This window comes from Triticum aestivum, chromosome 5A (assembly GCF_018294505.1).
Source record: "Triticum aestivum cultivar Chinese Spring chromosome 5A, IWGSC CS RefSeq v2.1, whole genome shotgun sequence".
In the NCBI taxonomy this organism is placed as follows: Eukaryota; Viridiplantae; Streptophyta; class Magnoliopsida; order Poales; family Poaceae; genus Triticum; species Triticum aestivum.
Genome location: NC_057806.1, coordinates 49,977,744 through 50,005,667, shown reverse-complemented (window position 1 = coordinate 50,005,667; position 27,924 = coordinate 49,977,744). Strand labels below are relative to the sequence as shown.

Here is a 27,924-nt window from a genome sequence, read left to right as displayed (position 1 = left end):
TGCTTCTTCACTCATAACATAACCTTTCGGTATCTTAGGCAATTCATATCTAGGAAGGCTAGTTCTGGTAGGTGTTTCAAGAGTTTTAGTTTCAAGCTCATCATCAGATTCAACAACATCATGTTGTATAACTCTAGCAATTTGTTTATCAAGAAATTCACCAAGTGGCACATCATCATTATCAAGCAAGGTACTAGCATCATCATAAGCATCATTCATAGTAGAAGTAGCGTCATCAATAACTTGCGACATATCAAAATTGATAGCATGTGGTGTTGTTGCAAGTTTACTCATAACAGAAGGTGAATCTAAAGCAGAACTAGATGGCAGTTCCTTACCTCCCCTCATCTTAGAGGGATAAATCTTAGTCTTTGGATCCCTCAGATTCTTCATAGTGATAATATGATAATAATCCCAAGTGACTCAACAAATATAGCTATGCTCCCCGGCAACGGCGCCAGAAAAAGGTCTTGATAACCCACAAGTATAGGGGATCGCAACCATTTTCGAGGGTAGAGTATTCAACCCAAATTTATAAATTCGACACAAGGGGAGCCAAAGAATATTTGAAGGTATTAGCAGCTGAGTTGTCAATTCAACCACACCTAGAGATTAATTATCTGCGGCGAAGTGATCAGTAGCAAAGTAGTTTGATAGTTTTGTTAGTAGTGACAGTAGCAACAGTAATAGTAACAGTGATAGCAGTGATTTGTAGCAAGTGTAACAGTGATGATAGCAGTAGTAACTTAGCAGAAACAATAAGGATAAATTCGTAGGCATTGGATCGGTGACTTGTTGGATGATATTCATCATGAGACAGTTATAACCTAGGGCGATACGACACTAGTTCCAGTTCATCGATATAATGTAGGCATGTATTCCATAAATAGTCATACGTTCTTTATTAAAAGAACTTGCATGACATCTTTTGTCCTACCCTCCCGTGGCAGCGGGGTTCATATTGGAAACTAAGGGATATTAAGGCCTCCTTTTAATAGAGAACCGGAACAAAGCATTAACACATAGTGAATTCATGAACTCCTCAAACTATGGTCATCACTGGGAGTGGGCCCGTTTGTTGTCACTCCGAGGTTGCCGGATCATAACCGTAGTAGGTGACTATAACTTGCAAGATCGGATCTAAAACATGGATATAATGATGAATTCATAAACGGTTCAGATCTGAAATCATGGCACCCGGGCCCAAAGTGACAAGCATTAAGCATGGCAAAGTCATAGCAATATCAATCTAAGAACATAGTGGATACTAGGGATCAGGCCCTAACAAAACTACCTCGATTTCATGATGAATCTCATCCAACTCCTCACCGACCAGCGAGCCTACGAAGGAATTACTCACTCCCGGTGGGGAGCATCATGGAATTGGCGATGGAGAAGGGCTGGTGATGACGAAGAACGAAGATCCCTCTCTCCGGAGCCCCAAACGGACTCTAGATCTGCCCTCCCGAGGAAGAACAGGGCTTGGCGGCGGCTCCGTCTCGTGGATCACAATAATTCTTTCTCCTTGGTTTTTTTTGAAATAATGTGATTTTATAGTATCAGGGGGGTCATCAGTGGGGCCACCAGGTGGGTACGACCCACCTGGGCGCGCTAGGAGAGGGGGTGCGCCCTGGTGGGTTGTGCCCACCCAAGGGCCCCTCTCTGGTGGGTCTTGACTCCAGAAATTCTTATTATTGGTATAAAAAATCCTCAAAAAAATTCGTTTCATTTCAAGAACTTTTATTTCTGCACAAAACAACACCATGGTAGTTCTGCTGAAAACAGCGTCAGTCCGGGGTTAGTTTCATTCAAATCTTGCAAATTAAAGTCCAAAACAAGAGGAAAAGCGTGAGAAAAAGTAGATACGTTAGAGACGTATCACACGTAGGATAAATGATGAGGTGGAGGAGAGAGAACTCATAAGAAAAGGCTTGTCTTCTCTTATTTAAGAGAAGATAAGAGATGATCTCTTGGCACAATATGTCTCACCACATTTTTAGGAATAGCTAGTTATTGAAGATAAGGCTAAGAAAGGATCCATTATAGATTTTTTTTGTCATCTCTAAATTACATGCAAGACTTAAGATAAGACTGTCTTATCAATCATTGTACATGCCCTAAAGTAAGCCAAATCCAATGATAACTAGATCACGTGGCATTTTTACTTGGATACAAGAAAATCATTTAAGATAGGGGAGGATGACCTAAATATCCTCTTTGTCGTGTCAGCATCAGTGGAACACACCTCTCCTCGCCTCCTTGCAGCTAAGGTTCTCTCCTCCCTCCCTCATCTGTCCTTTCACCACTAAAAATCTTCACCAACGCCCCACACAAAATCCAAAAATCCCCAATCCCAAACCTAATAGGCTAATACTAAAATCATGAACATTTTTTGAACTCACTAACATTTTATGATTTCTTTCTATTTCTAAAATTGGGAACTTTTTTTAAATCCTGAATTAGTTTAAGGAAGAAAAAATAGAAAAGAAAATGAAAAAAGGCATCCTGTCCCACACATGGCCTGCGAAAAAATGCATGCGGGGGAGCAGAGGGTGCGCTTTTCCTCCCTATTTGGTGCTCAGATCGCCAAATAGGAGGTCCGCACTCGGATAGTGCTAATATCTTATTGTACTTTTTCTTTGGGCTTTGAAAAGATCGAAAATATTTGTACAAAGTTGAGACACTTATTTTAGAACAAAGAGAGTATTGTACTATCTTTCTTGTTTGTTTGCAAAAAACTAACTTTCTGGTTTACTGAACAAGGCATGGGATACTGTTCCCATAATTGCAAGCTAGATCAATATGTGCCTCTAGGGTTGGGGAGAAAGGGGAAGAGAAGAGCTCGGGTCGGGAGAGAATAGAGAGCCCTGGTTCGGCCTCTGTTTTTCTATTTTCTCATGCTTATGGACAAGGGCAATTTTGTCCAAGTATAAAAACTGACATTAGTTAAAATCGATTTTAACAGTGTAGGCTAACGGAACTAACGGAAGTGTTCGAAAGGGAAAGAAATTTAAGGTTGGTGTTATATAAGGAAGAACTTTTTTTGCAGTGTTAAATAGGGAAACAACATTTAAAATAGTGTTACATAGGGAATTTTCTCATATATATATATGGTCGCTGCGGCAGCTCTTGGTGGATGCACGATCAGATCATGTGATGAGCACATAAACAAATCAGAGATCCATTTGGAACCGCGATTTGGTTTTAAATTGTTTCTTTAGGGTATTGGTGGGCACCAAGGTAGATGCTTCGGAGGATATGATTAACAGAGACCGGGTGGCTTGTTGCCTTGCTTTTGGCAAAGACACATTTTCCAGAATCGGAGAAGAGGCACACTTGGGCCTGTTCTGAAACTCTCCCAACTCCACCAAATCCGCAACTTCAGCTTCTCGAGCGAGCTTCTCGCTTCACCCAGTGATCGAAAACCGTTCGGGAGCGAAGCTGGCTTCTCTCATCGCTGCAGCCCGGCTGGAAGGCAAAAAGCCCATTGGGCGCCCCTTTGGGCTGGCTGGAGGCAGCCCAGGAGAGGGAAAACGATTAGATCGAGTGGGAGGACTCGGTACTATGCACTAGCGTGGGCGTACGTCGAAGGGCTCAGGCGAAACGTTTTCTTTGGCGGTGGCAAACATCGTGTAAATAGAGGGAACTCCAGATTCTGTAAAACGTGGAGCTGGGTTCTCGTTGCTTCTCAAAAATGCACTACGGCCGGAATCAGCTTCGTGAATTTAGCTTCCAGGAGCTAAACCGTTCTGCAGCTTTTTGATTCTGGAGTTTGTGAAGTTGAGAGCTGGAGAGTTCTAGAACAGGCCCTTATCTTCGATGATGAGGATTTTAGAGGACCAATGCACCATAACTGCGACCATCATCGATTTGGAAGGGTCCAAGCCGACATCACATGAACGAAGATTGGATCCAGACAGATTCACCGAAGACCAGCATCTTCATATGCCCTTCGACGATGCTAAATGCACTACCGTTATGGTGGTTGGACGGGAATGACCTTAGTTCATCATCAGGAAGCTACTGCCGCCTCCCTGGACAAGACATAAACCCTAAGAGCAACTCCAATGGGGCGACCCAAACAGACGGCGCATTTGTCCGCTTTTTGTCCATTTGGGTCGGCCGCCCGCCCGGCGCCCGCCCAGTTTTACATTTGGGTCGGCAATGCGCCTAATGCGCCAATCCATTTCATGTCCGCATTCAACTTTTAAATAAAAAATGCCCGCGGCCGATCATGTCAGCGGCCATGTCTCATGTCGGCGCGATGCCAGCGCCGGCATACAATGTCGGCTTCAGAAAATACCACAGTTCATGCTGGCGCACTCATCAGCCGGCCGGCACACATGCCAACACACAAAAAATGATGGGACTTGAGTTCGACCACGCCATCGCAGCTCCCGTGGTCATGCCGGCACACCTGCCGGCATACAAAAAAGATGGCCCTCGACGCCATAGATCACTCGTCGTCAAACTTGAGCATGTCGGCCTGCATCTTCTCGAAGCATGACCTCTTCCTTGGCGACAAGGCGTTGAGATCCACCTTCATGATCTCCACCCCGGTCATCATACTTGCAAGAGCCACTTCTTTCGTCTTTGTCTTGGCGTTGACGGCCTCGATCTCTAGCATCTTGGCTTGCTTCTCCGCTTCGAGCTCGAACATCTTGGCTTGCTTCTCGGCATCAAGATCAAGCCTCCTCCTTTGGATCTCCATGAAAGCATCCATTTGCTCCACCTTGAAACGTCGGCGCTCCTCCTCCCTTGAGTCCTTCTTATTCATCATGTCGTCCACGCTTGCGATCAAGGCACTGGTGGCCGCATCTCGCTTGTCCTCCTTCTTGGAGTTGGTCTTCCCCCGCGACCGTGCCGGCTCGCCTTCCCCAACATCCTCCACGGCGCCCTTCCCCCACGTGCCTTGAGTGCGGCATTTTGTGCCTTGAACTTCTCTTCGTCCTTGATGACCCGATAGCAATGGGAGAGGTTGAAGCACTTGCCATTGTGTTGAACCTTGAATGCCTCCAAAGCTTGAAATGCCTACAAAATGTTTCCATGCAAGCATATGGGCAAGTGATAGCAAATGGAGACGTAAAAGGATGATCTTAATGGCACAAAAGAGGGCGGCTTGCTTGCTATCATACCATGTCTTGCACACCGATGCCGCTCACGGGGCGGTCCTTGACGCTCTCAAGGGTGGCGCAAAACTTGTTGCACTCTTGTTGGATCACCCTCCACCGCTTGGAAATGGAGACCCACCCGCGCGTGCTTACAAATTGGTAAGGTGGAAACTTCTTGCGCTCATGAAACTCGCGGTGCACACGAGTCCAAAAGGTCAAATGCTTTTGCTCGGCGCACGTCTTTGGGTCTTGTCCAATGTCTCGTCAACACTCGCAAAGAAGCTTGTCCTCGGCAGCTGTGTATGCCTTCGTGCGCTTGCTCTTGCGCTTCGGCTTAGGATCGACGGTTTGGTTGGCGAGCTCGTCCTCGAACAAAGGCTCCACTTCGATGTCGCACTCATCCTCTTCCTCTAGCCCATAGTCCTCCGGGAACTTGTGGTCGAGGGGGAAGCCGTCCAGGTCGATGCTGACCTGATCACGCATGGAGGCCGCCTGATTGGGATCATAGCCAACGGCCGGCATGAACGCCCAGCGGCCGTCCTGGCTTTGTGTCTCATCGGGATCGTAGCCAGCACCCGGCGCACCACCCTCGAAGATGAGGTTTTGCATGTAGTCCTCGTCGACGGCGGATGGCATTTCCTCGAACAGGTTACGGGCGTCCGGGAGCCCGCGCGTTTTCTCGTGCCGCCAGACGACGAGCCACCGACCACCCGGGTGGCATTGAGGTCGATGGGCGCGGGCGCGGGCGTGGAAGGTGCGACCATGCTCACGTCGGGTGAGCACTCCCGAAGAGGCGGGAGACCTGCGGGTAGACGTGGAAGCCAGGGACCGGGTTGCAAGTCGATGCACGGGGTGAGTCGGGCAGCACCATCCGAGGAAACGCCGACGAGCCGGTGCTGGCCACTGCTGGCTAGGGTTTACCCTCCTAGCATGTAGAGCGCCTCCCTCGTTGCCGCGGCGACGCGGGCGTTGGTGAACTCCTGCTACGCGGCGGCGACGGCGGCGGCCTGCGCGGCGGCCTCATCCCTCGCATCCGCGGCGTGCCTCCCACCCTTCCTCTTGGCCGACTCTCTTGCCCATTGTTCGGGCGTCAGCGCCTTCTTCGGCTTGGGCGGCGGCGGTCTTGCGCGGGGCACGAGGCTTGCCTTTCCCGGAGGGGGCGACGCCGCCGGACGAGGCGAGGGAGGCGAGGCCGACAGCGGCGTCGAGGTCGAGGTCGATGGCGTCCTCCATGGCTGGTTGGGGGGCATGGGCGCGCGCGGGCGGGAGCATTTTTGGGAAAAATGAGGGGAATATTGGTGGATGCCACCGACCGGCGGGCCCGGGGAGAGGAGTAGGCGTGCGCGCGTTGGTCTCGTGTCTGCGCCGACGCAAATCCGGCTCAAAATTGGGCCTGAAATGGGTCGCCCGCGGACGAAAAACGGGCGCGCGTTCGTTTGGGTCGGCGCGTTGGGCCGTCACTTTTGTGCGCGCCGACCCAAACAGACGCGGGCGGATGAAATAGGTCGCCCATTGGAGTTGCTCTAACCAAATTAAAAACTGTAACTAAAAATGAAGCAAGGCCCTCTTGTCGGCAAGGACCGAGGTCCACCGCATCTCCAAAGCCCTGGTACCACTAGAGACAAGGCAGACTGTCGACGGTGCCGGCGAAAGACAAGGAAACCCTGATCGCTTTGTGTTTGAAAAACACGAGATTTTAGTTAGTATATTAATGAAGTGATGCACAGTAAGTTGATAAGTGCGGCTCGTTGACACCATGCACGTAAAAGTGTGACTTGCTCGCCAGCTTGGAGATGGCTAATCTTGGATCTGGCAAAATGATTGCTTGCCTATTGACCACGAATGGTACCAGAGACAAAATCAAGAAGGTGAAGAAGGCTTTTAAGAGCAGAGGCAAAAAATGTGATGCTATAGGGAAGACGTCTGTGGCTATATAATATAGTGTCCTCAATCAATTGGATATTTGGATCGTCCTCATGGTGCATGTCACCGCGAGTTTGGCGGTGTTCGTTGTCTTCAGGTAAGGTGTTCTCGTTGGTGGTTCTTTTGCGATGTAGAAATGTAAGGGATTATAGCCGATATATGTCGGGCATGATTGTCGGGTCAATCATGCGGTTATTGATCTCACGCTTTGCGAGTACTGCACATGTGATTTATTTATATCGGCTTTCATTCCTTTTTTAATTAACTAGAAAACTCTCTTCTACTTAAATAAAAAATGAGACCAATTTTTGCCTCTGTTTAAAAAAATGATAAGGTGCCACATAATCTTTTTAACACAGTACAGACGCAAGCGCTTATATACACGCGCATACATTCACCTCTATAGACGCACACATGCACACCTTATCCCTATGAGCACCTCCGAAAAACTGAGTCAGGAATAAATGCGAGCATCAGGATTTAAACCCTAATGGACTAGGATACCATAATCCCTCTAACCATCCAACCACATGTTAGTTCGCAACAGGGGCGATTATACCGTCCGGGCACCCCGGGCACGTGCCCGGGCTCGAGCGCTGCTAATTTTCCAAGCGCCAGAGTCACAATCTGTGAATACGTACAATATATGCTAAAAAATACATCTGGTTCACAAATTGGGCTACTTTAAACGTTATTTTTGCCTCTTGGGCTTACCCACGTCAAAGGCCCATTCATTAATTTCCCTACATGGGCCATAATAATAGGTAATCAGATCGTGTCATCGATCAGGAGGCCGGTGGCCTCATCGCTCGCCTCGCCTGGGCGGCTACCTCGCACGCCTATTCATCTGTGCGCCACGCCGCACGACGTGCCCTAGCAACTCTGGCAGTTAAAGACGGCGATCGGCGAGGTGGACTGACGGAGCACTGGCGGTCAGCAAGACCGCAAGAGATGATGCACACCTGGGCCTAATCAGGCTAAGCGCGAAAGTCAAAGCGGCAGCCCCTTGTATAAATTCCACTTCGGCTCCGGCGGATGGTGCTTGTATTAGTCACGATCGGCACTTCAATTCAATGAAAATTCTATAATCTGGTAATGTGTTGTATCTTGTAAATTCTCTTTTTTTGCACTTCAATTCAATGGAAATTTAATTATTTGATAATGAGTTGTATCTTGTAGATTCTCATCTGTGCACGAGGATGAACATCGGAGATTGGAATTTTATTTGGTAAATTGTATCTCATGTTTTAATTTATTGATATGATGTATGAAATATTAGTGTGCATATTACACATGATGTTTACCTAAATATATGATACTTCTGGTGTTGATAGACCAAAGTAAATTTTAGTTTGCGTCGTGCCCAGGCTTCAACAATTTGCTAGCTCCGCCACTGGTTCGCAAGATGCCACATAATTGTTGTGATCAAGTTGGATAGGACTGATTGCGGGCAGGCAAGATAACGACGAGGCTCCATCCCAAGATTATTAGAGAGCACTACCAGGCTTGGCCGGTTGGATTGCACAGACAACTCGTACGCGCATACATTGAGCAAAGGATGCCCCTGAAAATTGGCAACCTGTGTTTTTTTTTAAAAGGAGGATGCACCTCCGATCTCTGCATCTCGACAATGCATACGACCATTTTATTAATTATTAAGCACAAAAGACCTTACAAAGTAGTACATCAATGAGTTTGAAGCTACAATCTAGGCAATATCTGTCGCTACTCCTATCCCCTTGATGCAGTGGTGCCGAATGTCCGAGCCTAATACCAAACAGACATCGCACCAAATCCTAACATCTAATGTCGGATGCCCCATCCTAGCCACATACCGGGACTAGGTCACACACCGGTCCGACGCACTCACCGAGGCTGCCGCCGTCTTCTTCCACCCATCCATCTCCAGAGCAAGCACTGACGCACAGACCTTGCCAGGCCTGCCGTCGACGCCACCATGGCGCCAGATAGCTCGACCACCCTGCGCTCGTCCATCCAGCCGCATCCGTCATCGAAATGCAGCTGCACCATGCCGCCAACACTCGTCGCTAATGACGCGGTAGATACAACGCCACACCACCTAGCAACCTCCGCACCATCGCCACTGCTGGAGCTACTCGGAGCCCACCATCCACAACATCTCTCTCCCGAACAACTCCTCCCAAGATGGCGCCTCCATGGAGGATACGATGCACAGGACGCCGCCGCCGCCCAATCCAGACTGAATTTTGGACTTTCGTCTAGGAGGGGTTCAGGAGTGGATAGGGAGGACCTCGGCTTCGCCTCCAGGAAGGGTAACGGCGTCAACTGACTTCGCCGATGCCGGGCCGAACACGCCGACCAAAGTTTCCTTCGGTTCCCATCCTATGCCACCAAACCTCCGTGTACTCCGGATCCGGCAAGCCACGATCCGAAACCCGCGAAGATAAAAAAGCCATGGGGCTCAACCCACCAGAAAGGAGGATCGAGAAGAACTCCTTGTAGATCTCCAGACGTCGAATCCAACGATCCGACGTGGCCAGCGACGATCATTACCACCCCGCGGCGGCCGACAGAGTCCGAAGATAGGATCCAGATGGATCCGATCTGGATCCGGCGGCACCCGCGACCACCGGTCAGGCCAACGCAGCCACCACCTCACGACACGCAGGTCGCCACCGCCGCGCCGCGCACGACGCCGATGGGAGACCCGCCCGCCGCGCCGCCGGACCCCACGTTCGCCCGGCGTTTCTCTGAATCCCGCTGTCCCGCGCCAGCCAAGACGAAGAGGATGGAGTGAAGCCCCGCCGCCGCCCAGCCGGCCAGGCTTCGCCGGACGGCACTGTGGACGGCGGCGAGGAGGGAGAGAGGAGGAGGAGACTCGAGGGACGGCGGATAGGGTTTTCCCCCGGGCAACCTGTGTACGTACGTAGCGCCGCCGTCTCTTCCAAAACAAGCATGCACAATGAACGGACTCGTCTCCCTCCCCCAGACTCGAAAATAAACTTCTCGGTCGATCTAGACCTGAAATAAAAATAAAGGCGCAACCGTGGCCGCGTCCGCGTCCAGGTACAATGAACGTGGCGCGTCACGTCCTTCACCTTCCTCTTGTGTATAAGCAGCCGGTTTCCGCGTCAGGGAGCTCATCTTATCACACACTTCCGTCGGTTTCGATACGTCCCCGTCCACCCATGCTCCTCCACTCATGGCGGCCGGCGATCTATTCTGCGGTGCTCCGTAAAAAAGTGAGTTTTTGGTACGACGACACCGACCGACAGTGCCGTTTCTCCTACCGCACACACAACAACAGACAACACAGTGGGCGGGCGTGTCACCGCCGGTGGAGTCGCTTGGAATCCATGTGAATCTGTGAATCTTTTGACAGTGCTACGATACTTATTTTTCTAAGGAATCTTTGGAGGAACACGCACGTAGTACGCACGATAATACTTCCTCTGTTTAAAAATACTTGTCGAAAAAATAAATGTATCTAGAAATATTTTAGTTCTACATACATCCGTTCTTATCCATTTTCCTAGTAAGTACTTCTTCTGTTTCAAATTATTCATCGCAGAAATGGATGTATCTAGAAATACATCTAGATACATCCATTTCTGCGACGAGTAATTCGGAAAGTATTTGGATGATATAGTCGGGCAGGTGGCAGTTGTGGTGTAATGTAGCACTGGGGCATGAAATCTGTGCAAGGTGCTGATCGATGACAAATATGGATAGGCGAGACCATAAAAGAATGGTTGTTGGTAGCCAGAAGCAACGCAACAAACCTAGTATTGATTTATTTCCTTTTTAAAGAGAGGGGGAGAGAGAACAAGACAAGTATTCAGACAAGCAATATATCCAGTGCCGTCCTTTTCACTAGGTGAGAAACAGCTGTACCAACTAGGAGGAGCTTGTTGTTAATTGTCAGGAACGGTTGGCACACAATTTCCATTTGTGAATCGACTATTTTTCTTTTGTATAGTGGGCTACACCAACTGTTTATCAGCTATTTTTTTTAAGAAAAAAGTCCACTTTACTATCTGAAAAAAGTTGGTGGTTCACATAACCCCTGATCTTTATTTCTGCTCCCTTCACCCCCTAAACAATCCTATACCAGATAAAATCAATCCCTGAATGGTTTTGACTCATCTTGGCGCTGACGTGGCAACGGTTAATGGTGGTTTTGACCTGTGAGTGGGCCTTCCTTAGGTGGACCGGGTTTTGTCCTCGCCTGCCTTCCCGAGCATCGCCGCCTCCGGCCGACATCGGTGACGGCTGGAGTTCCAGGCCGCCACCCCCGAGCACCCTGCTTCTCCTTCCTCTCCCTCTCTCTTCCCTCGTATCTCTCTCTCAGGTACAGGTCACGCCGCCAAAACAAGCTCGTCGTCGTACCATCCCCACACCATCGCTGGAGTCTGGATCTGGCCGGAACCAGATCAGATGGGGCTGCCACCCTCGGATCTGGCTGTCCCTCGCCTCCCCGCATCGCCTGCATCGCTGCAGCGCCGCCACCTCCACATCCATGGCCGACCCTTGCTTCCACATCCACACCCATGGCTGGCCACCCTCGAATATGGTCGTCCCTCGCCTCCTCGCGTCGCCTGCATCGCTGCAGCGCAGCCACCTCCACATCCATGGCCGGCCCTTGCTGCCTTTGGTCGACAAGAGGCCATGACCTCCGCCGCCTTGACCGCCGCCCCGGCCTCCTCTGCGCAGGGATGCACTTGAGCACGACCGCACCGATGAGCCGCCGCTGAAGCCCTCCACGCCGGCGACCTAAGAGCAGGACCGCGCCCATCATTAGTTTATTAGGTTGACTAGGGTTAGTCTGAGACATTGACATGTGGGCCCCCTTCTGTTGATGACGCAGTTAGGGCTAAATTACAGGAAAGATGTGGGCCCAATGTGTCATATTTTACTTGGCTCAGTCAGCGTTGACCGGGCCCAACCGTCAATGAGAGTGTCTAGCTGAGAGGGACCCATCCGCAGGCCAAATACTGCCTTTGACTATGTCCATGTCAGCGTAAAGGAACCAAAAAAAAAGATCAGGAGGTTATGTGAACCATCAACTTTTTTCAGGGTATTAAAATGGATTTTTTTTCTTTACCTAATGTAGAAGAACCTTAATATGATAATAGTCGTTGTATGAGCAAACTGAGAGTAACTCAGATGGTAATGTTACTTATGTGGAATCAACCCACTAGGTTGGTACATATTTTTGGTTCATTTGTGACCAGGGGCTAACAAGATTGATTATCGCCTTAATTGAGTGAAACATTTTTCATTGAAGGCATAACATGATAACAATTTATTTTAAAGACTCATGATAACAATTGAACCCTTGAATCAATTTAAAGAACTTAACAAAAAATTTGCCGGCGCGTATGCACGATGAGAAACCCTAATCTCACCGCCCTGAGGAGCTGGCAGGAATCTACGCCGGACCTACGTCTAATCCGTCCCGACGGATGAACATGAGGAGAGACGAAGCCCGGAAGACTGATTATTTTGCAACTTTGGAGGAAAGCCATGACACCCCCTAGATTTGCTCAAGCCTTAGGGCGAGCGACGCCAATGATGCCATACTCCCCGCGTCTTCTCCAAGCCCAACAACGATATCATTGTGCCTTAGCATATGGTTATACCGCCGTTCCTGCGGTTCCTGGCATCCGTCCATTGGCTCCATTTTGCTTGGCTCCCGCATCTGTGCCATGGTACGAGAGATAGGAGACGGAGAACATGTTACATTTTCTACTCGTCCAACCAATTTGACATCAGATTAGATAATTTCTCTGGTTTCACCGCAAAATCACCGCAAAAAAGGATAATTTATCTAGTTTCAAATTATTTAGCCTTAACGCCGGTATTATAGAGTTGGACAACATTATCAAATGACAAATTTACGTTTGGCATCGCTATTTGGCGTACACCCTAGTGTGGTGCTTGAAAAGAAAGTAAGCCAAGCCCGGTGATGACAAGATCACGTGGCATGTTTACTTGGATAGGAGAAACTCATGTAAGATAGGGTAGGGTAGGATGACCTAAAAACTCTCTCTGCCGTGTCACCATCCTCTCCTCGCCTCCTTTGCAGCTGTGGGGTTCTCTTCTCCCTCCCTCCGTCCCACCGTTCTCTCCCCGCTATAAATCCTCCCCAACGCCGCACGCAAAATCCAAAAATCCCCATTCCCAAACCTAGTACACTCCACTGTAGCAGGAAGAAGAGGATGGTGGTGAAGAGCGGAGGAGGAGGCGGCGCGGAGGAGGGGGCCGCGGGCGCGGCGGTGCGGCGGTGGGTGGAGGCCGGCGGCGGGAGGCTGGTACTGGACGGCGGGCTGGCCACGGAGCTCGAGGCCCACGGCGCCGACCTCAACGACCCGCTCTGGAGCGCCAAGTGCATCCTCTCCTCCCCGCACCTCATCCGCAAGGCAAGCCGCCGCCGCCCGAACACCTCGTGTACTCTCATGTACTCTGCACACCGCCACCTTAGGCTTGCCAGTTCGGCGATTCTGTTTTCTTTTGGCTGATTATTACTCCCTCCGTCCCAAAATGTAAGACGTTTTTTTGACACTTTTGGGACGGAGGGAGTAGTTCTTAGGATTCACCAGTTTTCTTCTATCATTTTGATCTTTGCCTGCTGTTCTCTACACGATTCAGAATACTTGTTGGAGTAGAAAGAAATGGCGGTGCCCACCATGATTCTTGGTGAGGCCGGGTTCCTAAAATCTACTAACACGGTAGTAAATTTTTTAGATGCGGAGCCATTAACAATCAGCTCAGCCGAGCAAGTCAACATTATGGGTCACTAGCTTACAAGGTGGTTGGAAAATGTTCCGATCTTCCTCCAGGGTTGCTGGAAGTGCCCCACGGCCCCATTAGAATAATAAGGTACTAGTGTGCTGCATCATGAACAGGGCAGTAGCACCTCACGCGATGCTAGCATATGTTTACGCAAAGGAGGATTCGTTTTTCTTTCTTTGTTATGCTCTTGGCAGGTAATGACCCCCAAAAGAGAGGAGAATCAGTTATTTTTTGCGTGCGTCCACTTCTATGCACTGTCATGCTACAGTTATGATGAGCATCTGAACGACATGACTGGATGCAAGCTTCAAGTGTACAAAAGATGTTCTAGTGTTTTAGAATAAATTACGTGCCAGCTACCAACATTACCGCGAACCTCATACCATTCAGGAATCAGGAACAAAGCTTTATTCACATGCCCAATTTATTCTGAGTATTATCCACACATAAAAATGTATTCCAGCTATTCTAGAACTTCTAGCATGTCCTCAGCCTAGAGTTTAGGGCCACTCTCTATCGGGTCTGATATTATTTGAATTTTTGAACCTGGCTTTGTTGGACCCATCTTGAAACCGCTCTGGAAACATCATGCAACAGTGCTTTACTAGTGTACAAAAGATGGTTTATGTGTTTTAGAATAAAGTGTCAGTACCGGATGAAAGATAGCACCACCGGATGGAATCGGGAACAAAGCTTATGCCACATGCCAAATTTATTCCGAGTATCTCGACATGACACAAAATAATAATTACTCCAACCATTCTAGAATGAAGCCTGGTCATTGTTAAAATTTAGTATAATGAAGTCCTTATTATCCAGTCTAGACTTGAGAACTTCAAGCATGGCCTCAGCCTGGAGTTTAGGGCCACTCCCTGTCGAGCCTGATATTATTTTGATTTTTGAATCTGGCTTTGTTGGACCCATCTTGAAGCCACACTGGGAGCATCATGCAAATGCACCATTCTGATCTGGGCAAATAGTTTTTGCTGTAGCGCTAGGATCAGTCCTGGATTCTTGAGATTTAGGACCTATGTTTGACCTGCCATGTGTATACTGGATACAGGCATCCAGGTGATTTCCGATGTTAATACTTAACTGCAGACTAGTCTGCGTAAATCTATTGGTGAAATATGTAGTTACTGTTAGGTGCAACCTGCAAAGAAAAACCGGAATATGCTTGAATTCACTGTAGTAGCTAACTCTGTTGGGTTTCTTGTGTTTATGAGTTATTCACATTGTTCTTTGTTGCAATTACCTAATAATTGCAGCTCATCGAACAATTGTTCTTCCGCATGTATAGCCGTTTACAGATTGACATAGCATGCTAATCTTGGTATGTGTATGATACAGGTCCACTTAGACTACATAGAAGCAGGTGCAAACATTATAATTACTGCATCTTATCAGGTTCGAAAATACAGTTTCACTCTTCCTGTTTTATGTTTCCGTGACATTTATGATCACACTGATATTCAAATTTGATGTTGCAGGCTACCATTCAAGGGTTTGAGTCCAAGGGATTTTCGAAAGAACAAGGTGAAAATTTACTAACAAAGGGTGTTGAGATTGCACATGAAGCACGTGAGATGTTTCTGAAGCAACATCCAGATCAATCCACTGCCTTGCGTCCTATTCTGGTTGCTGCTTCCATAGGAAGTTATGGGGCTTATCTTGCTGATGGCTCTGAGTACAGGTATTTTACTACTTAACATAGTACATGTTTTTCCATTTTACTTCTGGAAAATCACTTCTCTTTATCCGGTTGTTACTAGTGGGGATTACGGTGAAGCTGGGACACTAGAATTCCTGAAAGATTTTCATCGGCGGAGACTTCAGGTTCTTGCAGAAGCACGTCCTGATTTGATTGCTTTTGAAACAATCCCTAACAAATTGGAAGCTCAGGTATGCTGAACTTTACTGATCGCACAAGGATATGCTACCTCAAATTTTACAGTACACTCTTACGAAATAGTATCTGATGGTTTGCTCGTGATGTATCTTGTAGGCATATGTTGAACTTCTTGAGGAATGCAACATAAATATCCCTTCATGGTTTTCCTTCAACTCAAAAGATGGAGTTAATGTTGTGAGTGGAGACTCATTAATCGAATGTGCTAAAATTGCTAATGAATGTGCAAAGGTTGGTGCAGTTGGCATAAACTGCACACCTCCAAGATTTATTCATAGCTTGATACTCTCCATTCGGAAGGTAAGATCATTTTACATTCCTTTTAATTGTAAACAAATGCAAGTTAGGCTTCCATTCCATCCTTTTGCATGTTCCATGAAATGCGAATGCCCATGTTTTGATTATACAAATAATGTCTTACCATGCTAACTGCTGAGCAGCAGTAATTTTCTTTGTTGTGACTATCTGTGTTGTGCTCCATTGCCACAGGTCACAGACAAGCCAATTCTGATATACCCCAACAGTGGAGAAAGATACGATGCTGAGAAAAAGGAGTGGGTGGTAAGTTTATCTCAATCCATTTACACCTGTTTTTGATAGCAACCATCTTATTCTTCTGAACACAAAAAAACCATCAATCAAATACCTAACTCTAGTTTCTTTGGATATTTTCTATTCCTTTTGTTTTCCATTTTCCTGCTCAACCTTAGGTATAGGTAGAAATGTTAATGTAAATAGGATAGATGAACATCCACAACGATTAGATATTTGCTCACCAAAGTGCAAGAAAAAACCACACTACCAGGCCAGTTTTTCTGAGGGAGACATAATATAAAAAGTAATACAATATCTTATTCGTTTTTTATTACCTCTGAATTATTTCTGGCGGCCATTCTCATCTCCCTTTGGTTAGCAGCCAAAACTTATGTGTAGAGGCCACCTTCTAGCCTGTCCTACTAATAAAAAAGTACACCTGAGATTGTTCTAGAACTCGAAACACTAATGATATGCTTCATTTGGTGTGCAGGAATCCACTGGTGTGTCAGACGGCGATTTCGTTTCTTATGTAGGTGAGTGGTGCAAAGATGGGGCTGCCCTTATTGGGGGCTGCTGCAGGACAACTCCAAACACCATCAGGGCAATAACTAGATCCCTTAACCAATACTACCCGGCGGCATAGAGTTGTACTCCTTCAGACGGCTTGCTCCTGGTGTTACGTTGTCAACATGTCCTGGAGATTTAGTAATAGCTCTGCGATGTTCTACAAAATGAGATACCTGTGCACTTACATTTGTGAAATGGTGGTGTACTTCTTAGTTCTCAAGTCGGCCTACATGGAGGTACAACCAGTCAAGGATTAGCAAGCAGTAATAGTGAAGTTGTACTGAGGAGCGAGCGAAACGATCGAAGGTTCACGACCCCTTATTAGCTATTAAGAGAGTTTGAGGCAATGTATGTGATACAGATTCAGAGTTGTTATGGAGATATTAACCTGCAATAAGCTGCTATGCTGTTGTGTACTACTCCCTCCGTTCAGAATTACTTGTCTCGAAAATGGATGTATCTAGAACTAAAATACATCTAGATACATCCATTTTCGAGGCAAGTAATTCCGAACAGAGGGAGTAGTGCTGCCTTATGTATACCCTGTTTCCTGTAGTGCACTGTAGGTTTTATCTCAACTACTATGTATGTATTCCCCTCTGAAAATGATGAATTCTCCTGAGGATTTCTTTCATCACTGATATACAAAATCGCAAACAATATTGTTGGCTGTTTCACTTTTTTTTTACAGTCGTGACGTGTGTTCCCTAGATGAAACCGTGGGGTGAAATTTCTCAGGTAGGAATGTTTGTACCATGTACAGATTGACTCTTTTTGTGTTATGGCCATAATTTTTTATATGGAAAAACACATTTCACAGCCCGAGAGAAAACACAAAGCTCAGTGTTGTAAAAGTGAAAGTTTAGAGTACTAAAACTGTTTTTTTCCCCACAAAAGGTGCAAAACCGCTCATTTTTCACAGAGTTACCTGTTGGGAGTCATTCCTGGTAAGAGAAGATGCATCTCATTCTATGATGAAGTATTATTGGCTTGTCAAGTCTTCACAAATTGCTCTCGACATTGTGATTTTGGGCTGCTGGAATATTTGGACCCAACACAATGAAAAGATACTAAAAAACGCCACTCAAAACACATTATGGATTTGAAATTTGTGATTAAAGGAAGTCTCAAATCTTTCTGATGGCACCGATTACAGGTATTTTACTGCTTAACATACACATGTTTTCCCATTTCTCATCAGGAAAGTCACTTCTGTTTATCCGTTTGTCACTAGTGGGCATTGTGGTGAAGCCGGGACACTTGAATTCCTTGAAGATATTCATCAGCGAAGACTTCAGGTTCTTGCAGAAGCACGTCCGGATTTGATCGCTTTTGAAACAAGACTCATGCATCTTGTATGCTTCCTACTTCGCTTATCACTTATCAGCATGGAATTTTTTAAATCATTCCAAATGGCAGTATGGGTGAAGATATAATTCATGGTTAATGTTATGAATAATTGCATATTCTGTACATTTCTTCATGAAGCAGAGCTACATGCTAATAATAATCCCCTGTGATGTACTTCTTCAGTTGTTTCACTTCTTGGTGCTGTTGGTCCACGATTGCTCTGACCACATCACCAATGGAGATCATACCAACTACCTTCTCGTCAAAAACTGGGACATGTCGAATGTGCTCGTCTGTTAATGCAGAGAAATCCAAAAAATACAACAAATTAGTAACTAAAGAAATCAAAATTTGTTACAGTACTTGTGGCGTGCACGGATGATAGGATCGTAAATAGTGAAATGCTTTACCAAGAGAATGTTCCATTACCTGTCATTAGCTCCATTGCACGCAGAATATTGGTATTGCTGGACACGGTGATTAGCTTGTTCTGTAACACAGTAAAGAAAATTATGAGGGCTAATGAAATGTGTGATGATATTCAGTCTGTTGCAGTTTTTTGTTTTTCTTCTTTAAGCCCATTCACCTCTTCTGTCATGATATCTTCAACTCTTGTTTCCTCTGAGGGTCGCCCGGGTAAGAGGATCTTCCGAGCGAAATCTGTATCAGATGAGGATAAATTGCAAGATTTTGAAAGGTTAGTCCATGTTGTGTTGCGAACTGTCTTTTTTTTCTTTCTTTCTAAGAAATCCTTTGTAACTGGTTATATAACACCATGATTTCTGTTTCTACGGAATATCATGGCATGCTCTTTTCCCATAATGATGTGCTTGTTAGACCGGCACATGAATCAAAACATTTTTTGAATCCTAACATTCCTTCTGATAAGAATAGAAGAAACGATTGATCTTCAGATGTTAGTAGCTAGAGTATAAGATTTGGAAAGTGGTGCTCTGTCTGAAAACATGTTACATTTTTCAGTTTGTTTGCATTGAAAGGGTAGAAGTTCAGTTACAGTCGTCCGAGGACATTCGTTTTACAGTACAATCAGTGCACATCCCAAGATGGGGGCAGCACAATCGTCTCCACACAAACATTAAGCTACTCTCTTTGTACTAGTCTGTGAATAAGAGATGAAGAAAAGAGCAGAACTAGTATCATGATAAATCTACCATTTACACCTAGCTACATTAACTAAATACTTTATCTATATATTATTAGTTGTGAGGGAATTTTTTGACTAAAAGTTTGTAAAGCATCCTCTGGTAATTATGAATGAAGGGAGCAGTCATCATAGACAGTTAATCGCACAATTGGCCAGGTGATTTGTGCTTTACCTCTTTCAGTTACAATCCCTGCGAGCTGCTTGTCGTCCCCCGACTTGAGCACGACTAGAGACCCGACATTATTGGCCGTCATCTACAGATTGAATTAAGCACGATCGATATTCAGTCATTCAGAAGTAGCATTGTATCCAGAAGTAAGATGAAAGCAGTCAGCAAACTCTTCTCACGTGCTTGACGGCCTCATGCACCAGATGGGTGGTGCTGCACCAGTAGACCGCCCTGGACTGGGCCTCCCCTTTGGCCCTGAGGATCTCCCGGACGGTGATGTTCTCCAGCCCCATGTGAGGGATGATCACGGCCGGGGACTCGCTCTGAATGCGCGAGATGAGGGTGGCCCAGGAGAAGATCCCCTTGTTCATGTGCTGCAGCACGGCGAGCCTCAGCTGCTTCCCGTGCTGGCTCAGCGCCTTGGCGATTCCCTGCATCCTGTATCTGCTCGAACTACATGATGTCTGTCGATTTCTGCCTACGATTTCTGCTGAAATGTTTCAGTGAACACCATACATACCTTGGCAGTTTCGCTGAATAAGATTGCAGGTGGCTGCAGCCCCTTGGATCGAATGGGTCTGTGAAGATGGTGTTTGTGTTGTGAGTTCAGGAATGGGATGCATGGCGACATTGTTGTCTCTTATCATGCAGACCTACCGCCTGGCCGGAACGCAAGAACCGGTGCTTACCTTCGTCATTCCGGGGGAAGCAAGGAATAACTCAGGTGACACCCTCGGTATTTCTAATGTTGCTTCCATTCCTTTCGTGAAGGTAACTTTGCCTTGCAGAGGCTCATATTCTTCAGCTGAATGGCAGTGTATTTTCTCCTCGGCTAACGCCGCAAAAAAAAACGTATTTCTTTATTTTGCATAGGCTGTGGAACAGAATCAACCTGCAAAATACCGTTGTATTTTCTCCTCGGCTCCTGGATTCGCTCTTCATGTTCAAAAAAATACTAGGAAAAATAAAAAAAATCTGGAATTTAGGGATATTAAACCTGGGTGTTCAATCTCCCTTGTGAAGTTTCATGAAAAGATAACGTTTGTGGTATTCTCAGTAAAAAGACACAAATTCCTATATATAGAAAAACTGTTTGGATGCATCGTAAGTTGAACTGTATTTTCTTCACCACAGATACTACGTATGTCATTTTTGCATGAAACTTCACACGGGAGTAGATTGTGCACCCATGTTTGATATCCCAAGATTCCAGGCTTTTTTGAATTTTTCTGATATTTGTTAAATCTAATCATATAGGTGGGTGGAGCTGCAAAGAGAGCCTTGGCTCAGTGGTTGGGCATGCGGTTGTACAGCCTAACGACTCGAGTTCAATTTCTAGAATTGACAGATGATGCACAGGATTTTTCCCCTATTTATTGAGGATCAAGTTTGGTGTGTGGTGGAACCACCCATCAAAAATATCTTGATACTCATTTAAAAAATTCCGAGGACCATGTTTATATTGGTACTCATACTAAAATGGTCATATACATGTATTGACCCCCCTTCTTCAAATTAGTGTGTAATTAATGATTCCTTCATTTGCTTACTAGCTAGCGTGTCGAGTTAGCTAACACAACATGAAACCCCTAAATTAACCCTCCAAAACCACTAAACCCCATTGAGGGAGTCCTGGATTAAGGGGTCCTCGGGCGTCCGGCCTGTGTGACATGGGCCGGGCTATTGGGCCATGAAGATACAAGATAGAAGACTTCCTCCCGTGTCCGGATGAGACTTTCCTTTGCGTGGAAGGCAAGCTAGGGGTCCGGATGTATTATTTCCTTTCTCTGTAACCGACTTTGTATAACCCTAGGCCCTTCCGGTGTCTATATAAACCAGAGGGTTTAGTCAGTAGAGAATAATCACAATCATACAGGCTAGACTTCTAGGGTTTAGCAACAACGATCTCGTGGTAGATCAACTCTTGTAATCCTCATACTCATCAAGATTAATCAAGCATGACATAGGGTATTACCTCCATCAAGAGGGCCCGAACCTGGGTAAAACATCGTGTCCCATGTCTCCTGTTACCATCGACCTTAGACGCACAGTTCGAGACCCCCTACCCGAGATCCGCCTGTTTTGACACCGACATTGGTGCTTTCATTGAGAGTTCCACTGTGTCGCCGCCAAAAGGTCCAATGGCTCCATCAATCATCTGCAACGATGCTGCCCTGGGGTAGGTCTTTCTCCCCGGCAAGATCTTCGTATTCGGCAGCTTCGCACTACGGGCCAACTCGCTTGGCCATCTAGAGCAGATCGACAGCTACGCCCCAGGTCACCAGATTGGTTTTGGAAACCTGGATTATGTCGCTGATATCCGATGAGACTTGATCTTTCAAGGATTCACGACCCCAACATTCGCTCTGGCCTTAGATCCGGAGCGCGTCGCCAGGTCCGAAGACGGGATTCCTGACCCCGCCGAACTATCTGTGGCCACTAAGCCCAGTACGGGAGAGCCGGAGGAAGCAGTGTCGCTGGCAACCATCACAAAGTCGGACTCTTCCCTGGACACTGGCTCCAAACTCTCGGAGTCAGCATCTTGTGAGCTCGGCTGAGGAATCTCCTTCCCGCCGTACTCCACGGATTCTCTTCTCCCTGGGCAAACCTCGCCTTTAAGCGAGGCTCTGGACTTGATGCAATCCCTCGTCATTACGGAGGAGAAACATCCGAACTACTCCCAGCCCGGACTAGGGGCTAAGAACGGGGAATTTTACGTCCCACCCACCACCCACTTCATCGCCACTATCGAGGACTTAACTGATATGCTCGATTACGACTTCGAAGACATCGACGGTATGAACGACGATGCCAGAGAAGAGCAGGCCCAAAACCCGCCGTTTACCAGACGCTGGACGGCCACCTCTTCGTATGATGTGTACATGGTGGATACACCCAAAGAGGATGACGACAATAACGAGAAAAATCCAGTAGAGGATAAACCTCCTGAGATACAACCAAATCACCGACGACGCCGCTCTAAATCACGCCACAACAAAGACAGTAATACTGGCACGAGAGACAACAATACTCTGGACGATGTCGAAGACCAAGAAAACCCCGTCGAGCAAAACTCCAAACAAGACGATCGGGAGAATGTGCAAGTTAGCCCTGATGAACATGCTGCAAACGAAGATTCGGAGGACAGTAATTACCTTCCACCCTCCAAGGATGAGGTGAGCCTCGGCGACGAAGACTTTATCATGCCTGAGGAACCTCTCGAGCAGGAGCGCTTTAAGCAACGGCTAATAGCAACTGCAAGGAGCCTGAAAAAGAAATAGCAACAACTTCAAGCTGATCAAGATCTACTCAACGACAGATGGACTAATGTCCTGGCAGCCGAGGAATACGGCCTCATGCGCCCAACCAAAAGTTACCCGAAGCGCAAACTGCTACCTCAATTCGACGATGAGGCACTGGAGCCCGTACCAGCAACACGTAATGTGGCTAACTGACCACCACGTGGCCGGGACAAAATGGCAACTCAGGCCGAACACCGGCCCATACCATCTTGCCGTAAAGGTAGAGACACAACAGCTCGGGGATACACATATGGCCTGCGGCAGGACCTGAAGAATAGAGCAGGTCTGGTCAGATCGATCTATGGATCGCGGGGGCGTGCCCCGATGCATGACAACGACTATCAAGCCGAACATGACAAGCATAATCACGTCCGGGCCGAAAACCGCAGAAGGACTCCATCCGAACTACGTCGCGACCTGGCCCGATATAGAGGCGCCGCACACCCCCTCTGCTTTACTGATGAAGTAATGGAGCATGAATTTCCAGAAGGGTTCAAACCCGTAAATATCGAATCATATGATGGAACAACAGATCCCGCGGTATGGATTGAGGACTTTCTTCTCCATATTCATATGGCCCGCGGTGATGATCTTCATGCCATCAAATACCTCCCGCTAAAACTCAAGGGACCATCTCGGCACCGGTTGAACAACCTGCCCGAAAACTCTATTGGCAGCTGGGAGGACTTGGAAGACCCCTTCCGCGACAACTTCCAAGGCACATGCGTCCGACCCCCGGATGCCAACGACTTAAGTCACATAGTCCAACAGCCCGGAGAGTCAGTCAGGAAATTCTGGACCAAGTTCCTAACTAAAAAGAACCAGATCATCGACTGTCGGGATGCCAAAGACCTAGCGGCCTTTAAGCACAGCATCCGCGATGAATGGCTCGCCCGACACCTCGGCCAAGAAAAGCCGAAGTCCATGGCGGCCCTCACGGCACTTATGACCCGCTTTTGTGCGGGCAAAGATAGTTGGCTAGCCCGTAGCAATAATAATGCAAGCGAACCTGGAACCTCCGAAGCCAAGAATAGAAACGGCAAGCCCCAACGCAACAGGCATAAGCATCGAAACAATGGTGACAATACTGATGACACAACGGTCAATGCCGGATTCAGTGGCTCCAAGTCTGGTCAGCGGAAGAAACCATATAAAAGGAACAATCCGGGCTCTTCCAGCTTGGACCGCATACTCGATCGTCCATGTCAGATCCACGACACCCCTGATAAACCAGCCAATCATACCCACCAGAGTTGTTGGGTCTTTAAACAGGCCGGCAATTTAAATGCCGAAGACAAGGAGAAGGGGTCGCAAAGTGAGAATGACAACGAGGAGCCCCGTCCGCCGAACACAGGGGGACAGAAGAAGTTTCCCCCCAGGTTAAAACGGTGAGCATGATATACGCTACCCATATACCCAAAAGGGAGCGCAAATGAGCGCTCAGGGACGTCTATGCGATAGAGCCAATCGCCCTAAAATTCAACCCATGGTCGTCCTGTCCGATCACCTTCGATCGCAGGGATCATCTGACCAGTATCAATCATGGCGGTTCAGCCGCATTGGTCCTCGACCCAATCATTGATGGATTCCACCTTACGCGCGTCCTCATGGAAGGTGACACCAGCCTCAACCTGCTATATCAGGACACAGTCTGCAAGATGGGCATCAACCCATCAAGGATCAAGCCACAAAAACTACCTTTAAAGGAGTAATACCAGGTGTAGAGGCCCGCTGCACAGGCTCAATTACATTGGAAGTCGTCTTCGGATCTCCGGATAACTTCCGAAGCAAGGACTTGATCTTTGATATCGTCCCCTTCCGCATTGGCTATCACGCACTACTCGGACGAACTGCATTTGCTCGATTCAATGTGGTGCGACACTATGCTTATCTCAAGCTCAAGATGCCCGGACCATGCGGTGTCATAACAGTAAATGGAAACACGGAACGCACCCTCCGTACCGATGAGCACACAGCGGCCCTTGCAACGGAAGTACATAGCAGCATTATCAAGCAGAACTTTAATTCGGCGGCCAAGCTCCCGGACACCATCAAACGAGTCCGGATTACTCCGCAGCAGGACAGTCCAACTCGCCAGGAGCTCGGCGAGCAATTCGGCCTCCGTCTCAGTCCTGACCAATTGACGGCATACATACCACATGCACATAACTACGCACTCAAAATACCATGGGCAAAGACGGAGGCACAACCCGATTGTGATCCATAATACGGCTCGACCATCCCTGGACACAGACATTTTCTCTTTTATTTTTATCCTTTTCAGGTTTTTTCTCCACATGTCCTTCTCGACGGCCTGACAATCAATCCTTTCGAAGGATGGATATACCAAGGTGGCAAGTAGCATCGATATATGAGGGAATTTCTAGGTGGTCTTTTTGAAGATCACTCTACCTATCTTCGGGACCCGCACAAAGCTCCCCCTTGGTCTCGGCATGTTAAATAGCCCAGTTGTCTATCGCATTATTTGTACAAATACGCTTTGACATATTAATCAAATTGTAATGGAAACAATTTGCGGCCCAGCTTATGTGGCACTGGCTTACTACTTCATTTATTTCGTTATTGATTGCATCCGTACACTTTGGTACACGTTGATTTTCCAGGAGCCTCATTGCGCTCCATACTACGGCAACAAGTCCGAACACTTTTACAGTATAGTTCGCCCCCCCCCCCCCCCCCGAATTTAGCATTATATGCATCGGCTCTGAATCATGTCTTTGGTCAATAGTTGGGTTGCCCGGTTCCTATGCTTACTACCTTACATTCCGCTCTATCGGCTATGGTAGTAAAGGGAGAACTACTGCGATTGTGTCCTGGTTTATCCGGATGAGCACCTCAGTAGAGAAAGCCAAAAACTGACTGTCATGATGCGGCGTGAGCTGGTTAGCTATTCGGAGGATAAAATCGCTTGCGATTTTTTCCGCATTATGCGACGGACCGGCCTTCACCCCGATCAGGTGTCTACAACACCCTAGTCCGGATTAATGAATACTAGGGGCTGCACCTACATTTCTATTGTCAAACTCCTATGGCTAAGTGAGGATGATAAAGCCACATAGTCCGATTGCCTGGTTCGCTGTGCTAAACACCTCCTTTAAGGACCAAAATCTTGGATCAAGAGTGTTTAGGTTTCAACCCGAACACTCCCGTACTACCTACGTGGGGGCTGAAGCCAACGACTGGCCAACTCTCAGATTTAATAAAACAGCCGCACAAGAGGTAAAATTTTGAAATAAACAACAAGCATTATATTACATATCAGCCTTGTTTTCATCATACAAGATGGGATAACATGAATGTATTCATTCAAAGATAATGTCTTTTGAACACTGGCCCTCTACAATGCGGGACCCCTTCAGGACATCCTCAAAATACCGCTCAGGCGTGCGGTGCTCCTTGCCCACGGGCGGTCCCTCAGTCGCGAGCTTCACGACGTCCATCTTCGCCCACTGCACCTTGACGTGGGCGAAGGCCATCCGCGCACCTTTGATGCAGACTGACCGCTTGATGGCATCAAGCCGAGGGCAGGCATTGACCAGCCGTGTCGGTGTACAAAATAGGGGCTCTTCTTTTGACCCCTTTACTTGTGCAGGGTAGTCGGAGCCGCGCGCCACAACCACACTTAGCATGGCAGAGGAGGGAAGCCAGAGTACGAGACAACCAAGGCAACGCCAAGACCAGAAGCGCAGGAGAGCAAGAGGGCGAGGTGGACTCCCTCGGCAAGATCCTTGCGGAGGCAGCCTCCGCAGCCCCGCCAAGAGCCTTGCCGGGGCAACTTGCCCGATGCCAGCGGAGCAAGCCACCCTTGAGCCCACGGGCTCCAACCCAATCAACTATGTTGGAACCAAGGCTTGGGAGGCGCCTCTGTGGTGGCATGCAAATCTTCGTCAAGATCATAAACATATGAGATCAGGTGAGGACCAGAAGACGGCGACCCTCGGCGGGATCCCAGCCGAGGGAATCGACAAGAACCCCGGCAAGACCCTTGCCGGGGACGACTGCAATGTCACAGCAGCACCCTTGCCGGGCCCCCGACAAGACCCTTGCCGAGGGCATCAGTAGGGCCACTACCAGGCCCGCGCTAGCCAAGACTCCACCATCGTCCCCAAGCAGCTGCTAGCTCAACCAGCTGGGCAGGCACCTGCATGGCGACGGGCGGCCTCTACACCGTCTCAGCAAGCACCTGCGTGGTGGCATGTGACCCTTCATGAAGGCTCCACCACCGTGCTAGCCTAGCAGCCAGCCAACATGGTGCCGCGATGCCTCATCAGCTCGGACGCGTGTCAAGGCCAGGCGAGGCGGCAACAGCTGGGACGTGCTTCCCCGGCGTCCCCGATAAAGCGAGGAGGGCATGTCGGCAGCGATTAAATGTGTTTGTCCAACGGCCCCAGAGGATAGGCTTGTTAACTGTAGACCATTCCACTTCCTGTGTGCCACTGTGGCAACCCCTTTTTCCTATAAAAGGAGGCCCGAGGCGACCAGGAGAGGGATTGGGCTCTTTTGGGCAAGTTGCACCCCGTAGCTAGCTCAAGAACACAAGAACACTCAAATACATCCACCAAAGCAGGACTAGGGTATTACGCATCTTCGCGGCCCGAACCTGGGTAAACGATCCGTGTGCTTCCTGTCAGACCCGCTCTTTGCACAACCTCGCACTCGCCAACCGTAGAAGGGATCCCAGTGACCCCATAGGCGTCCTTTCCACCGACATCTCTGGCGCGCCAGGTAGGGGGCGCTGTTGTGAAAATCCGGTCTGGCAGTTAGCCTAGCGGTTCTTCATCGTCATGGCTCCCAAGAAGAAGGCGACCACGGCGGTCGGTTCGTCGGGAGCCGGACGGCCCATACCGGTGCGGGCGAGCAGCGGGCCAGTCACGGACAGGACCCGAGGCGCGGATCGCGAGCACCAACATTGCTCTGGCAGTCAGAGCCTGGCGAGCGGCATCGTCCGTACGCAAGATGACGGGCCGCACGCCGCAAAATTCAGAGATGGAGCTGCCCCCCCCCCCCGCAGGTGGCATGGGCCCAGGGCGTCGCCATGCCACCCACTGGCAGCGCGGCGACCTCCAAGACGCCCACCCCGGCTGTTGGGGAAC

General features: G+C 48.1%; 2 protein-coding genes across 2 annotated transcripts; one reads left to right on the top strand and one right to left on the bottom strand.

The window, feature by feature from the left end:
* Nucleotides 1–13,098: 13,098 nt before the first annotated feature.
* Nucleotides 13,099–17,243, top strand: LOC123102264 (homocysteine S-methyltransferase 3). The gene is made up of 7 exons (XM_044523563.1): nt 13,099–13,438; nt 15,162–15,218; nt 15,302–15,504; nt 15,584–15,713; nt 15,817–16,020; nt 16,210–16,281; nt 16,748–17,243. The coding sequence occupies exons 1-7, from the start codon at nt 13,238–13,240 to the stop codon at nt 16,898–16,900; spliced, it is 1,020 nt and encodes a 339-aa protein (XP_044379498.1). The 5' UTR covers nt 13,099–13,237; the 3' UTR covers nt 16,901–17,243.
* Nucleotides 17,244–17,939: 696 nt separating this feature from the next.
* Nucleotides 17,940–20,105, bottom strand: LOC123106551 (CBS domain-containing protein CBSX3, mitochondrial). Its single transcript, XM_044528680.1, has 6 exons — nt 20,029–20,105; nt 19,688–19,946; nt 19,512–19,593; nt 18,761–18,834; nt 18,604–18,664; nt 17,940–18,467 (listed from the first exon to the last, which is right to left on the bottom strand). Exons 2-6 carry the CDS (start codon nt 19,943–19,945, stop codon nt 18,325–18,327), a joined length of 618 nt encoding a protein of 205 aa, XP_044384615.1. The 5' UTR covers nt 19,946; nt 20,029–20,105; the 3' UTR covers nt 17,940–18,324.
* Nucleotides 20,106–27,924: the final 7,819 nt, after the last annotated feature.